The sequence below is a fragment of the Rattus norvegicus genome, chromosome 13, assembly GCF_036323735.1.
Source record: "Rattus norvegicus strain BN/NHsdMcwi chromosome 13, GRCr8, whole genome shotgun sequence".
Classification (NCBI taxonomy): domain Eukaryota; kingdom Metazoa; phylum Chordata; class Mammalia; order Rodentia; family Muridae; genus Rattus; species Rattus norvegicus.
The window spans coordinates 22,987,005-23,002,553 of record NC_086031.1 but is presented as its reverse complement, the minus strand read 5'-3'; the positions used below and the strand labels follow the sequence as shown (position 1 = coordinate 23,002,553).

Genomic DNA, 15,549 nt, shown 5'->3' with positions numbered 1-15,549 from the left:
ATTATCACAAAAAGTATTTTGTGATAATTAAGATTTGAATTACAGAGGAAGCTGAAAGAGTCATTCAGGTGGTTTTCATAACAGCTGTAGTTACCTGTTAAACATAAAACAGGTAAATTCATTTCATCCTACAGTAGCGTGGTTTTCCTCATAGCAATATGCCAGGCTATTTCTATTTTCTGTCTTTTCTATCCTCTTAAATCTGACCTCGATTATGTTCACTATACAGTTTTGTTTTCAAGCTATGCATTAGAGCTGAAGCAACTTGGTGGGAACAGCTACAGTCAGTCATTTTCAATGTCCTACAGCGTCAGGCACAGTGGCTGAACCATCAACTAAAACAAATCACAACTGAAACTGTGTACAAGAAGTCTGTGTCAAGGCTGCTTCCAGAAAAGCCCTCACTCGGGTGTTTTCTCTGACATCTAGTGCTTCACTCGAAAACAGTTGCAGACCTACACTGCTGACCATGATGCAGACCGACCTTCCTCCCTCCTCTTCTCCGTCTCCCTCCTCCAAGCAGCTGCCTACTCTGTGGTTCTTCTCTCAACCTCCAATTATTTAAACGTGTACTGGATTTCAAAAAGAAATTAGAATTTCACTTAACATTTAAATTAATCCCTTATGTCAAATTAACTTCTTCAAATGCTTAGATATGAGTTATTTAGGAAAACTTAAAACAATAATTTATGTAAATAAATATTTAAGGTGGAAGCTGGAGAAGCAGCTCAGTGGTAAAATACTTGTCTACACCCCAGCGTACCTCAGGCCCTGGCTTCAATTTCTAGCACCTTAAAAAATTAAAGTTAAATTTTCAATTACTGAAACACCTGCCTACTGTGGGTGGCACCATTCCCTGTATAGATTCCTGGATTGTGTAAGAGTAGAGGGTTGATGGTTGAACATTAACATGTGTACATTAACCCACTGTTCTCAGCACTCACTATGTATGTGATATGACCAGCTATTTCAAGTTCCTGCTGCCTTAACTTCCCTACAATAAAGGGATTATGACTTGAAATTGTGAGGCAAATAAACCATTCCTTTCTTACATCACTTTTATCAGGGTGCTTTACCATGGCAACAGAAAATAAAATGAAGACAATCAGATACTTAAGCTAAGTCTAAAAAGGCCCACACAACTCCTGTCCCTGGTCATTCCCATGATGCAATATTTAACCACAGTACAAAATACCATTCTGTAAAGAACAGTGAAATTAGAGAGGATCGGCCGCTTTCTCCATTCCATACAAAATGGTAGAAAGGTGGCTAGCTAAGCCATGTATTCATGCACTCAGGAGAGAGAGAAGTGCCCACCAGAGAGCTCAGATGACTCCATAGGTGATGAAATCCTTAAGTGATGGGCCCTGCGCACAGACTGAGGTAAATACTGAAGACAGGGAAATGCTTACCTGTCAGCCTTCATGAGAAGGTTTGGTGGGAGCTCAATGATCTGGTTATGCTGTACGTCCAAGACCTCCACTGATGTTCTCTCCAGCCTTTCAGGAAGCCTTGCCAACCGGTTGTGTCCTGCCAGCAATTTCCGGAGACTACTATTACAAAATAAGCTGTATGAAAATGGACAAAAGCTAATTTAGGATAAGAATTAAAAAAGAGAAAGACTTAAATAACTATTATTCCACAAATTATACAATTCAGTGCAAGCTAACAAGTTCATTTTAATTTTTTATTAAATGTATTTATTTTAGTTAATGTACACAAGTGTTTTCCCTGCATGTATGTATGTACACCACATGGATTCCTGGTACCTGGTGCCTGTGGCAGTCTGAAGATGATATCTGATTTCCTAAAACCAGAGTTACGGATGGTTGTGAACCACCATGTGAGTGCTAGGAATTGAACTCAGTCTTCTGTAGGAGCTGCCAGTGCTCCAAACTGCTGAGGTGTCTCTCCAGCTTTAGCAGGTCTATTTTAGTATGAACTTAGAGCTATTTGTATTTTAGTACTTTCTATATCTGTTTCATAGAAGGAGACACTAAAGAGCTTTGTCTGATCTTGAGTAAGAAGGCGAGCTTTACAAGGCTGTATGCTTCTCTAGACCCATAAGGCTAACGTCCTGTCCACACACTGCTGAGCAATCTTTTCAGAGAAGATCAACAGTAAACAGATCTTCAGAGCAAAAAGGTTTATAAATACAGCTGAGGAAGTGTTACAGTTTACTTCATCATACTTTATAAATCAGTCTTCCCTTTTTCTCTCCCCAGTGCCTGTATGCTTTAGAGATGCATAGTCATATCCTACAGAGAATAGAATGGGTGGGTTCAATTAACTGCAGTATTAGTCTATCAGATGCTGACTCCGTTCAGGTCAATCCTTCTGGATCTTATCTATACATTAAAATACTATTTTCTATTAATATATTTTCATTAGTAAATAACTTGTTTTGTTAAAGCAATCATATACCATCTTCAGAGATACGAAGTTTAAATATCGAACCAACTCTAATGAATCCCTTTCGGGTGAATACTATACCAACAACTGGTTCACCCAAAGTCTGCTGCTAAACAGCCAGAGGGAGGAAGCAAGAAGAATTGGTGTTCTGCATTAAAAATACAAAACACACTGGAGAGATGGCTCAGCAGTTAAGAGCACTGGCTGCTCTTCCAGAGGTTCTGAGTTCAATTCCCAGCACCCACATGGTGGCTCACAACCATTTGTAATGAGATCTGGTGCTTTCTTCTGGTGTGTCTGAACACAGCTACAATATACTCATATAAAAATACAAAACACTAAACTCTATGACAATATAACACTTGGTATTTGCTTTGAATAAGCATTTCTTTAGATCCCAAAAAAAGCCTATACTCACCAAAGATTGGCTTTGGGAAAATAGTAAAAAAACCCAAAAACCAAAAAACCAAAAAAGCTCAGCTAAAATACTGTCCTTGTGTACTAAAGTGCACACGCATTTAGTCACTGAGTGCCACTTGTTACACTGAGGAATAACAGGAGGGAAAGACAATACAACATAGAAGAATAATGAAAAGGAGAGCGGTAAAAGAATGTCCAACAACTTTCTTCTCTCCACGTGGCCATTCTTTCTTTGGTGTTCCTCTTCTAGAAGCACTGGACATGGGCTGTGTCTGTCTGTCTCTAGAGATGGCTGCTGCATGGGGGTCAATTAAATGCCCGATTAACTAATACTTTGGGATAGAAAACATTTTTAAATGGATCACAATCATGGGTATTATGATGGCTGAAGGGCAAAGAGAAATTAATTGTGTCAAGGGCTATGTATGCCACTGTAAACTATCTAGGTGCCACATTAAAAAGGAAAATGAGACAATTCTTACTGTACAACTATGTCTCAAAATGCTTTTAGTACTATTATTACTAATATTTCACATTCAGTATCTTTCTACCTAGAGCTTTCCATTAGAACTAGGCACATCTCAAATGCTGTGTGTGGTGTGTGTGTGTGTGTGTGTGTGTGTGTGTGTGTGTGTGTGTGTGTGCGCGCGCGCGCACGCGCATAGATGACAGAAGTCAGCATTGGCTATCTTCCTCAATCACTCTATTTTTTTGAGTCAGGGTCTCCCACTGAACCCACACCCACAGCCCACCAACTGGCTAAAAGTGGCTGGCCACTGAACTATAGGGGCCTGCCTGTGTTTGCTACCCAGTGCTAGGGTCAGCCACATGCAGCCACACCTGGCTTTTTATGTGGGTACTGAGGATCCAAACTCAGGTCCTTATTCTTGTGTGCTAGGCACTTTAGTGATGGAACCTTCTTCCCAAGCCCTTCTCATACTTATAAGAGTCAACTAAAAGAAGACTGAAGTAAAGATCAAATAAAGGTTACACTGAACACTACTTCTATTGTATTTACATTCACATTTTGATTGCATATTGATATAAACAACTTTTCTCTGCCCTATGGCTGGCTAAAAATGTTGAAAAAACCAAACTTTAAATTTTGGTAGCAACTGACCATCAATTAAGTTCAATTATTACTTAAAATTAACAATGAGTGCCACGGTCAGAAGAGCCACACTTCAAATGCCAGGTCTCCATGTAGACTTGGGAGCACTGGGGTGAACACGATATCCACCACAGAAAGTCTGTCATGACAGCCTGCAAAGACGGCTCCTTTTGTTTACTAACTAACTGGCTAGTCTATTCGCCACTGTTAGAATTCTATTCTACTGGAAGAGTCTTATGTTTTTCTATGGATGCTACAAATCACCACATGGCTTTTTAAAAATCTTGTTAATAAAGCACAAATTATGATGGACTGGGCAGGTGGCACAGTGAGTAGAACTCTCATGGTGAGGCCTGACGCCTGGCATTTAGACCCCAAAACACGTAAAAGCCACAACTGGTAGCACTCTCATAGAAAGCCCTGTGCTTTCATGGGTGAAGTAAGGGTCTCAAGAAGTACAAGGGCCAGCTAGCCTAATACCATCAGTCTGTCTAAAGGACCTGACTTCTCCAAGGCGGACTGAGGACTCAACCCCTCCCCCAGGTGGTCCTCTGGCCTCCACGTGTGCACTGGTACACATCCACACCCCTCAACACATTAGAAATACAAACTACCAAAAAAGGCAAATGTTAAAGGAGAGAAAGAAAGCGAAACTTGTAGATTTCCTGCTCCAAATTTGAATTCAAAGAAAAAGGACAATGTAGTTTGCAGTTTCAAGGTTTAGTGATCTAACAATATCCACCTGCCTTTGTCCCACACAAACAAAATTATATCCTTGGGAAAACAAAAATTGTCTAGGGTAAGGTAGACATGCTGTCAACAGACAGAAGTAGAGATTCTGAAAGAATTAAGATCCCAGAGGTAAACCATTTATATTGTTTGCTAAGTCTTTTAGCATTTCTTTTGGCTTATTTATAATTTTCCAACACCACTGCCTGGTAAGGATTTGCAATGTCAACTTGAGAAGTCTCCATACCAGGATGGCAATGAATAAAAACACTGAATACATTTTAACATAAAGTCTCTTGGGGTTCAAAACAACACGCTAGCAAGATAGACACTAAATCACCAAATTATTACTGATCATCTATCATTTTGGTTCCTTTCATTGGATCTGAAATGCTTACCGGGCAGGAAGTTCACATATTTGATTATGGCCAATATCCAAAACTTCTAACTTCCGGCTTTCACATACCCACTCAGGCACACTTTCTAGGCAGTTTCTAAAGATAAGAGCATGAAAATTACTATTAAAAACTTAACTCCGGCCTTAAATATGTAGTTTAACCTTTTGTAAGTCATATGTATCTGTGTCTATGTAGGCATTCATGCAGATGCCCACTGCAGCCAGAAGAGGGCAGAGGACGCCCTGAAGCTGGAGCTGTAGGCAGTAGGGAGTGAGCTGCTCCTGTGGGTGCTGGGAGTGAACCGCACACAGCTCTCTGTGAGAACAGTACCCTTCACTACTGGGCCAGCGCTCCAGCCCCTCAAACTTGCTTCTAGGCTCAAAGCAACTACAGAAAAATAAGACTTTTAAGAGAAATGCCAGACCACAGTGAGCAAGGTCAAAGGTTACGTGCAGTCACTGTATTTTAAAACCAAGATGAATCATAGAGAAAAATAAAAGCTAACACAGATAGCTTTATCATCTCTAATATCTAAAAGACTTCTACCTCTCAGATCTTAACAAGTCTTTAGAGACCACTGCAGACCCAGAAAGAGGACTACCATTGGGAAAAATACACAGTGATCCAGCTACGACAAACTAACACATTATTATGTTCAAATGTACATTTTTTTTATCACTGGCATTAAAATAATCCCCAAATCTACATGTCACCGTGAAAATGCAACTGTGGGGAAGGAGAGTGACATGATGCATGACCAGGTAAGACACAGAGTTATCTGATGTGGTCACTTGGGCCGTATTGTGCTCCAAAATTGTTTTATTTAATAATAGTTGACTCCTGAAAACAGATTAACAAGAGAGGGAAGCGGGAAAAGTCCTTTGTTGATGTAATCATAGCACATGGAAACTAAACTGTAACTGGTAAAAGGCACAGAACCCTGTGCTGAAGAACTCTAAGGCCCCTGCTAATGCCTTCCTGGACACCCCAGGAAACAGGGCACACGAGTAGTGCACATGAGGTAGGCATGTGCCAGAGCAGATCCAGACACGAGATTTACTAAGGAAGACGGACAGTATTCAGGGTCTGACCCCAGGATTTCAGTGGTACCATTTGCCAATTACATTCTGTAGGTTAGACAGAGATAGTTCACTCTATAATCAGCTCTCAGAAGGAACTCTGCACAAGGTATTTCTAAGTACCTATGTATACAATCCTGTTTTCACTTAAAAGATGAAAAGTTATATCAACGGTTGGTAAGGGGGGGTGTGGATAAAACAACAACAACAACAACAACCCCAAAGAACTTAAGTGATATCTAAATTTAAGTTAATTAAATAAAACTGTAAAAAAAATTTAGGAACTTCATTAAATACTTCAAAGAACTTTATATCTAAAAGTTATAATACAATTATAATTGGAATAATTCTTACAGTAGCTAAAAATTGAAAAGGTGCTTATCATTAAAATAGCTCAATGTGTGTACTTTCAAATGTAAAGTCAACGTGTGTACCTTACACCTCGCAGTGCCCCTGGGATCCCCAAGGGTGATGACTCAAACACACTGAAGCCACACCCTCCAATGTCTTAAGAGTTGGCATCTTCAGAGCCCCAGAGCCCTGTTTTGAAACTTTGGGTATTTCCTTAAATTGAGTTTCAATTTTAGTGTATTAAAATTAGGTAAGTTTCACTTGTATAAATGCATGCTGTAGTCACAGTCACGCCTTTATGTCATCGGGAAAGAACATCTATCTTTTTATTTTTAGGCATTGCAATAGATAAGAACCATTGCAAAAGCTACTTAAAAGCCGGAGGGTCTGCCTACCTAAAACAACTCCCAAAGGTCTTGGCGGGTAGATGTGGTTAAGAGACAATGAATCTCAGAGAAAACACAAGGTGCAGTTAACGTACACAAGGGCGACTGGGTCTTCATGCCACCCTGAAGTTCAACCTTTCAGGTTCAACCTAAGGTCCAGATTGGTTCTAGAGCTGGGGGTTCTAGAGCTGGGGGCTCTTCCTCGATGGTAGGGTTTTGCTTAGCTTGGATGAGGTACTGAGTTTGAATTCCAGTTCAGAAAAAAAACAAAAAGATGGCACCCAAAAGGCAAGTGGTTGTTTTCTTTCTCTCTCTCTTCCTTTCTCTCTCTCTCTTTCTTTCTCTCTCTCTCTCTCTCTCTTTCTTTCTTTCTTTTTTAAGATAAAATTTTAAATTAAGTTTCATCTTTATTATTTTAAAATAACTTAGGATTACTTTCCTTCAAAGTCTATTAAAAGCCTTGGGCATAGATTTGGATAGAATCATCTAAAGAATTCTCAGAAAAGCCAACATTTCTATGTGATGCTGTCTTCTTACCTTGAGACATCCATGTACGATAGATAATTTGGAACTGGGTAGACATCAAGTTGAACGAGTTCTAGGAGGGAAAAACACAAACAAATTACCACTGTCTACATGACTCTTTGCATATAGAACAGCACTGTTCCTTTGCTCTCCTTCAGTTTAGGAAGCAACATGCATTTTCTTCTGTAACTTTACAACTGCAGGAGGGCAGAGACATCTTCTATGCAATTCTTTTTTTTTTTCCTAAGGGATGGAGCTTTTGATTTGATTTGATTTTTTGAAAGTTAAAATGTCTTAAGAACAAATATAATTGACTCCAACTTTTGAAAATAAGACTGTAAAGTCCTAAATTTACATAGTACATGGAAACATTTTGCAAAAAAATGGAATATCCATTCTTTTTTTTTCTCCATTTTTATTAACTTGGGTATTTCTTATTTACATTTCGATTGTTATTCTCTTTCCCAGTTTCCAGGCCAACATCCCCCTAACCCCTCCTCCTCCCCTTCTCTATGGGTGTTCCCCTCCCCATCCTCCCCCCATTACTGCCCTCCGCCCAACAATCACGTTCACTGTGGGTTCTGTCTTGGCAGGACCAAGGGCTTCCCCTTCCACTGGTGCTCTTACTAGGCTATTCACTGCTACCTATGCAGTTGGAGCCCAGGGTCAGTCCATGTATAGTCTTTGGGTAGTGGCTTAGTCCCTGGAAGCTCTGGTTGGTTGGCATTGTTGTTCATATGGGGTCTCGAGCCCCTTCAAGCTCTTCCAGTTCTTTCTCTGATTCCTTCAACAGGGGTCCCGTTCTCAGTTCAGTGGTTTGCTGCTGGCATTCGCCTATGTATTTGCTGTATTCTGGCTGTGCCTCTCAGGAGACATCTACATCTGGTTCCTGTCAGCCTGCACTTCTTTGCTTCATCCATCTTATCTAGTTTGGTGGCTGTATATGCATGGGCCACATGTGGGGCAGGCTCTGGATGGGTGTTCCTAATGCCTCTGTTCTACACTTTGCTTCCCTATTCCCTCCCAAGGGTATTCTTGTTCCCCTTTTAAAGAAGGAGTGAAGCATTCACATTTTGGTCATCCTTCTTGAGTTTCATGTGTTCTATGCATCTAGGGTAATTCAAGCATTTGGGTTAATAGCTACTTATCAATGAGTGCACACCATGTGTGTTTTTCTGTGATTGGGTTACCTCACTCAGGATGATATTTTCCAGTTCCATCCATTTGCCTATGAATTTCATAAAGTCATTGTTTTATGTACCACATTTTCTGTATCCATTCCTCTGTTGAAGGGCACCTGAGTTCTTTCCAGTTTCTGGCTATTATAAATAAGGCTGCTATGAACAGAGTGGAACACATGTCTTTTTTATATGTTGGGGCATCTTTTCGGTATATGCCCAAGAGAGGTTTAGCTGGGTCCTCAGGTAGTGCAATGTCCAATTTTCTGAGGAACCTCCAGACTGATTTCCAGAATGGTTGTACCAGTCTGCAATCCCACCAACAATGGAGGAGTGTTCTTCCACATCCTCGACAGCATCTGCTGTCACCTGATCTTAGCCATTCTCACTGGTATGAGGTGAAATCTCAGGGGTGTTTTGATTTGCATTTCCCTTATGACTAAAGATGTTGAACATTTCTTTAGGTGTTTCTCAGCCATTCGGCATTCCTCAGCTGTGAATTCTTTGTTTAGCTCTGAACTCCATTTTTAATAGTGTTATTTGTCTCCCTGCGGTCTAACTTCTTGAGTTCTTTGTATATTTTGGATATAAGGCCTCTATCTGTTGTAGGATTGGTAAAGATCTTTTCCCAATCTGTTGGTTGTCGTTTTGTCCTAACCACAGTGTCCTTTGCCTTACAGAAGCTTTGCAGTTTTATGAGATCCCATTTGTCGATTCTTGATCTTAGAGCATAAGCCATTGGTGTTTTGTTCAGGAAATTTTCTCCAGTGCCCATGTGTTCGAGATGCTTCCCCACTTTTTCTTCTATTAGTTTGAGTGTATCTGGTTTGATCCACTTGGACTTAAGTTTTGTACAGGGTGATAAGCATGGATCGATCTGCATTCTTCTACATGTTGACCTCCAGTTGAACCAGCACCATTTGCTGAAAATGCTATCTTTTTTCCACTGGATGGTTTTGGCTCCTTTGTCAAAAATCAAGTGACCATAGGTGTGTGGGTTCATTTCTGGGTCTTCAATTCTGTTCCATTGGTCTATCATTATCTGTCTCTGTACCAATACCATGCAGTTTTTATCACTATTGCTCTGTAATACTGCTTGAGTTCAGGGATAGTGATTCCCCCTGAAGTCCTTTTATTGTTGAGGATAGTTTTAGCTATCCTGGGTTTTTTGTTATTCCAGATGAATTTGCAAATTTTTCTGTCTAACTCTCTGAAGAATTGGATTGGTATTTTGATGGGGATTGCATTGAATCTGTAGATCGCTTTTGGTAAAATGGCCATTTTTACTATATTAATCCTGCCAATCCATGAGCATGGGAGATCTTTCCATCTTCTGAGGTCTTCTTCAATTTCTTTCCTCAGTGTCTTGAAGTTCTTATTGTACAGATCTTTTACTTGCTTGGTTAAAGTCACACCGAGGTACTTTATATTATTTGGGTCTATTATGAACGGTGTCGTTTCCCTAATTTCTTTCTCAGCTAGTTTCTCTTTTGTGTAGAGGAAGGCTACTGATTTATTTGAGTTAATTTTATACCCAGCCACTTTGCTGAAGTTGTTTATCAGCTTTAGTAGTTCTCTGGTGGAACTTTTGGGATCACTTAAATAAACTATCATATCATCTGCAAATAGTGATATTTTGACCTCTTCTTTTCCGATCTGTATCCCTTTGATCTCCCTTTGTTGTCTGATTGCTCTGGCTAGAACTTCAAGAACTACATTGAATAAGTAGGGAGAGAGTGGGCAGCCTTGTCTAGTCCCTGATTTTAGTGGGATTGCTTCAAGTTTCTCTCCATTTAGTTTAATGTTAGCAACTGGTTTGCTGTATATGGCTTTTACTATGTTTAGGTATGGGCCTTGAATTCCTATTCTTTCCAGGACTTTTATCATGAAGGGGTGTTGAATTTTGTCAAATGCTTTCTCAGCATCTAATGAAATGATCATGTGGTTCTGTTCTTTCAGTTTGTTTATATGGTGGATCACGTTTCTAAGACACACACTCTCTGTTCCTGGTCGCTTATGTGGCTTCTCGGTGTTATGTGTGCTAAAGTGTACCTACGATGTCCCTCAACGATCCTTGTTCTTGGTCCCTCACAGCTGAAGAGCACGCTCTGGAGAGTCACGAGTGAGTTCCTCAAATCACATCACGAAGCCTTCTGAACCTTGTGAATGGGACACCACTGTGTAGCCGGAGCTCTGATTCTTGGGCAGAGTAGTTTGTGAAAGTCCTGCAGTTTCAACCCTTATCTAGTTCCCAGTCTGGTCCCAGCTAACTGAGAGGCTCTCTTCACAGCCCACGGACAGCGTAGGTGCAGCTCACGTGAAGTGCAGCTCAGACGCCGGGCCAGGGCTGGTGTGCTTTCCTTTGCACTCTCCAGTGTCTTGCCGGGGGCCTCTCTCATGCTCCACGTGAAAGCACCACTCTGCCTCACACACCCGCTCTTCCTACGTGTCTCTCCAACATCCTTATGAACTATTCACTCTGTTCAGGGTCTCACTACGGCTCCACACCACAATGTCACGATTAATAAATGACCCCAAAATAAGCAGTCTTATGAAACAAACTAAGAATCTTGCTATTACAGCATCCTACTGAGTGCTTCGTTCAGGTTGATCTCAGTAATCCCAATGTCAGTGAAACGTTGCAGGCGTTGAATGGAGTCTCCAGTGGACTTTGCTTCTACCCTCCATCCAGCACGTAATCAAGTAGCCAGTGCAATGACTCATCATGATATAAACTTCGCCCCTTACTTTAAGCAGAAGAAACAAATGACCAGTGGGAATAATTTATCATGCTATAAAATACAAGCAAGGAACAATAAAATCTCCCCTTGTAATTTGAGTAAATAGCAAACAACATTCTTCTTGTACCTGGAAAGGATTTGACCCTTACGTCAGAGATGAGGAGGGAGCCGTGTCAGTAAGGCATGGATGCTGGCGCCAGGTACACGGGCCAGCTGCTGTGCTACGCTACTCACCGTTAGAAGAAGCATAGAGTGCTTTTAGGAAATAGCCACAAATGTTCAGTGTCACCAGCTGATTCCTCTCGCAGTGCAGAACTTCTATGTTGTTGAAGATCATAGCATCTAGATCACCAAGTTTATTGTCTCGCAGGTCAAGCTGAGTGACATGTTGCAGAAAGTCCACTTCATCTGTTATAAGCTTTCTGAGTATGTTCAGTCTTAAGGAAGAAGGAGAGAAATATAAGCTTTTAACCACCACACCAGTCCACACAGTGTGCAGTGATGAAGGACTCAAGTCCCAGTGCGCCAGAGTTTCCCATGCATCTGGCCTTGTTTAACTGGCAACATTCACAAACTATTTTTAACTACAATTCTAAGAGGTCTGAGCCTTTATGATATATTTTGAAACAGAATTTAGGTCATAAAGACTGGAAGAGGAAAAAGTATATTGGCTTTACCTAATTCACTTCAAGAAAAGAAAAAAATATCCACTTAATGCACTTGCTTCCAAAGAACAACGTTGAGAAAGTATAGACGCCATGAAGGACATCGGAAAGAAGCCCAGAGCCACCTGAGACACAGTGCAACTACACTGGCTCCCAAAAGGAAGACACAGGATCATGGGAAAAGCATGTGGGCAACCCCAAAGAACAAAGTCAAGGACGAGGTCTTCAAGCCCCATTCTGAACAGGAGCACCAGACATGGAATTTAGGTACAGGGATTCTTGAGTCTCAGGATCAGGACTGATAGACAAAGCCATCTCCACACATGGGACACTACTCAATGAGCCAAGTAAGAAGACACTGAACACTGGCCTCCAGGACATCATTGAGAAATCATAAACTGAAGGGCATCGATGGGGAACAACAATTTAGAGCAGATAGAAACATCGGAAAGAATGGTCGCCCTGACAACTAGTTGGAGAAGCAGATGCAGGTGAGGTGCCAGAGACAAGTAGCAATGGATCAATATGAGAAAGATATGAAACCAATATAACAAATATAAATTCATTTTCCACTTTGAGAAAAGAGATGACAATGTCTGTCACCTCTTGGTATCAAGGTAGGCCACACTTCCTCTGAAAAGAAACAATGTCTCTCTTCCCAGTTGAGAAAGCACAGCTTGTGCACTGGATTGGGGCACTGGTATTATGGTTGGAGTTTGAGACTAGACATTCTCTGCAATGCCCACCCTTTAAAAAACAAAACAGAGCTCCGTCTATGAACTGCTAAGAGTCGTATAGCAGAGCCGCTGACTGCAACAATGGTGAGTGACAGCTCCGAGTGAGGACTTGACAACAAGTGCAGCGCATGGTGTCTTCACATGCCCCCACAGTGATCTTCTCAGTTCCTTCTTTTCTTGTTCTGCATTGTAAGACTCAAAATTTGGCCTTAAGCCAGAACTTTGTCTATTCCCAAATGTTCACTATACTATCAGAATGTGCACAAAGACTAGAACACATGCCTCATCTTTGAGAACACGACAGAAAGAATTTAAAGACTGTTTCTTGTTCTCTACCACACCACACTCTGAATAACCATAATGGCACCATCATCTTCATTTCAAGCAGCAACCCAATCACAAGTCAGTCTACAGACAGTTACATAACAAGAAGGGTTGTTTCAATGGGAAACATTAAACAATGCCGAGAAGGAAAGGGAAGGTGACGCCCAGTGCGAGAGCAGCCTGGAGAATTCCCTCCCAGCTCCAGGTGGGGGACCTTGAGCAGCAGTTGCCTAACCAGCATTTGTGAAATGAGAAAAGCATCTTTATTCTGAGCAATAGTTAAGAAAATGAAAGGAACCTCTGTGTTCCAGTTCTGTGTGCACTGTAAGGGGCTGAGGTGGTGCGGATGACGGGGTCCACGACCTCTGCCCTTATACTGAACAGACAGTAACAAGATGAAGTGCTGCGATGTGCTCCACAGGAGAACTCTCGGTCCTGTGAGAGAAGCCAACAAAGCAGAAGCTACTGAAAAGGAAACTCCTCATCTCATCCCAAGGCTGTGGAAAGGGAAAAGCAGGTCCCAGGAAGTGGCACTGTGGCATCTGGACCACAAGCAGGAACATAGTGACTTTCACGCATGCTACAGACAAAGTGGGAAGAGTCATAGCATGGCTGGCTACACTCATGTACTGCTCAGAAGTATTTGTCAAGGGCTTTACCAACTCAATGCCAACAGGGGATAAGGATAAGTGAGGGGACTACTTAACAGGCCACGCCAAGGAGCCTTCTTTCTAACTCACCACGGTCTACGCCAGCACACAGCTCCTATAGCATATGACTTTCTATGCAAATCTAACACTCCAGCTGTTTTTCTGTAATCACTCTGCCATACATGAAGTGCTTGAATACAGTACTGATGTAAAATTACTACACATTTCTAAAATATAAGTTCCTATTTCACTGTGGAAAAGTAGCAAAGAAATGGCTTCCCAGCTTGTGTGGGAAGGCACATGAGCAGCTCTAAGACAGACAGAGCCTTACTTGCACAGGACTTCACTGGTATGGAGAGTGTGTAAATACGGGAAAGCAAGGGTAAATCTCCAGCTGACAGCTGAAGGGAAATTGGTCCCAAGAAGAAAAAGAGCTAAGGAAAGGTCGAAAAATGATTAAAATCAAGATGATCAAGAAGATGAAGTTATGAGTACACACCACCCAAGTTACAATCCAGAGAGAGAAGCCAGTAAAGAGAGAGAACTGGGACCAGTTACGTCAGGGGCTGGGCAATTAGTGGCACAGAAGAGAATATTTAGATTGAAGAATGACAATGTGGGGGAATGGATAAAAGAAAGTGTGATGGTGTAAGTTTAATATAACATTTCTTTAGGAAGGAAATGCAATAAAATCGGCTCTTTGCAGTTGGGCTTGGTAGCGCACACCTTTAATCCCTGCACTGAGAAGGCAGAGGCAGACAGATCACTGTGAGTTTGAGGCCACTTTTGTCTACAAAGAGAGCTCTGGGAAAGCTAGAGGTCTACACAGAGAAACCCTGTCTCAACACAAAAACAAACAAACAAACAAACAAACAAACAAAGCAGCTGCTTGCTTAGAGGAAATTCCGTAAATAACCCCTTACTTACTAGCTTCAACTGAAGCACCAGGGCAGAATTGCAGCCCAGGCTACAGTCTCCTCTCTGCTTTAGCACAGCCACCAGAAGGACGCAGTTACCTACACATGCACTCAGTGTTTACAAAACGTCCAGTGTCTCCTCTGGTAAACAGTATCTACCTGGTGCCATTCAAAAAGACTCAAATTAGAATGGACAAGCCCAGGACTTCGCAAAACTCTTCCTAGGGAATGTTACCTCTAGACAGATTAGATCAATCTTGTTTGTAAGCTCCTTCAAGAAAAATGACTTCTTTGACACATACTCCACTAAATTCTGAAACCATCTCAAGCTTGTTACCTGAGGTCAGTGTCCATCGTTGCTGGGTCTAACAAACCTCTACCACTGAGTCACCAAGCAAAAACAAAACAAAACAAAACAAAACCAAAATTCTGAAAAATGAAATTTCTACATAAACAATTCAGAATTAAATAACATTATGTTTGCAAATAAATTTAACTAGGCAAAGTATTGATTCCTATCCCATTCTGAAAATATCTTAAGCTCAAATAAATCACAGCCATTTATATTTGGCAAATTAAGAATTCTAGCCTTGCACACCATTAATAGCCCTGATTAGGAGGCCTGCCCAATGTAGTGTGAGATGAAGCCAAGCTGTCCTGTTGATGGGATGTACGGGCCACAGGTCAAACCACACATGGGAGAAGAAGGGAGCAAATGCAGCCCCTTCTGTAGCAAGGGAGGAGAGTGGGTAGTGCAGCAAAGACAGACCCACACTCACAAACATTAAAGACACCAAGAAAGACAGTTGAGCAGGCTTCATGCATGGGGATAGCCACCGTCAGGTAACCACAGAACATAATCCTTGCTAGGAATGCCAAGCAGTTTAACTTAATTCTTTCCCCAACTCCATGAAGTGGGTTCCATT

General features: G+C 41.4%; 1 protein-coding gene across 1 annotated transcript in view; it reads right to left on the bottom strand.

Moving 5' to 3' along the window:
• Positions 1-15,549, bottom strand: part of Phlpp1 (PH domain and leucine rich repeat protein phosphatase 1) — a 222,488-nt gene that overhangs the window by 43,066 nt on the left and 163,873 nt on the right. Inside the window, exons 7-10 of the mRNA NM_021657.2 lie at positions 11,565-11,767; positions 7,424-7,484; positions 5,071-5,166; positions 1,413-1,568 (exon numbers count right to left, since the gene is read on the bottom strand). Of these exons, the coding sequence (NP_067689.2) occupies positions 1,413-1,568; positions 5,071-5,166; positions 7,424-7,484; positions 11,565-11,767 (516 nt within the window). The remainder of the gene's footprint in view (positions 1-1,412; positions 1,569-5,070; positions 5,167-7,423; positions 7,485-11,564; positions 11,768-15,549) is intronic.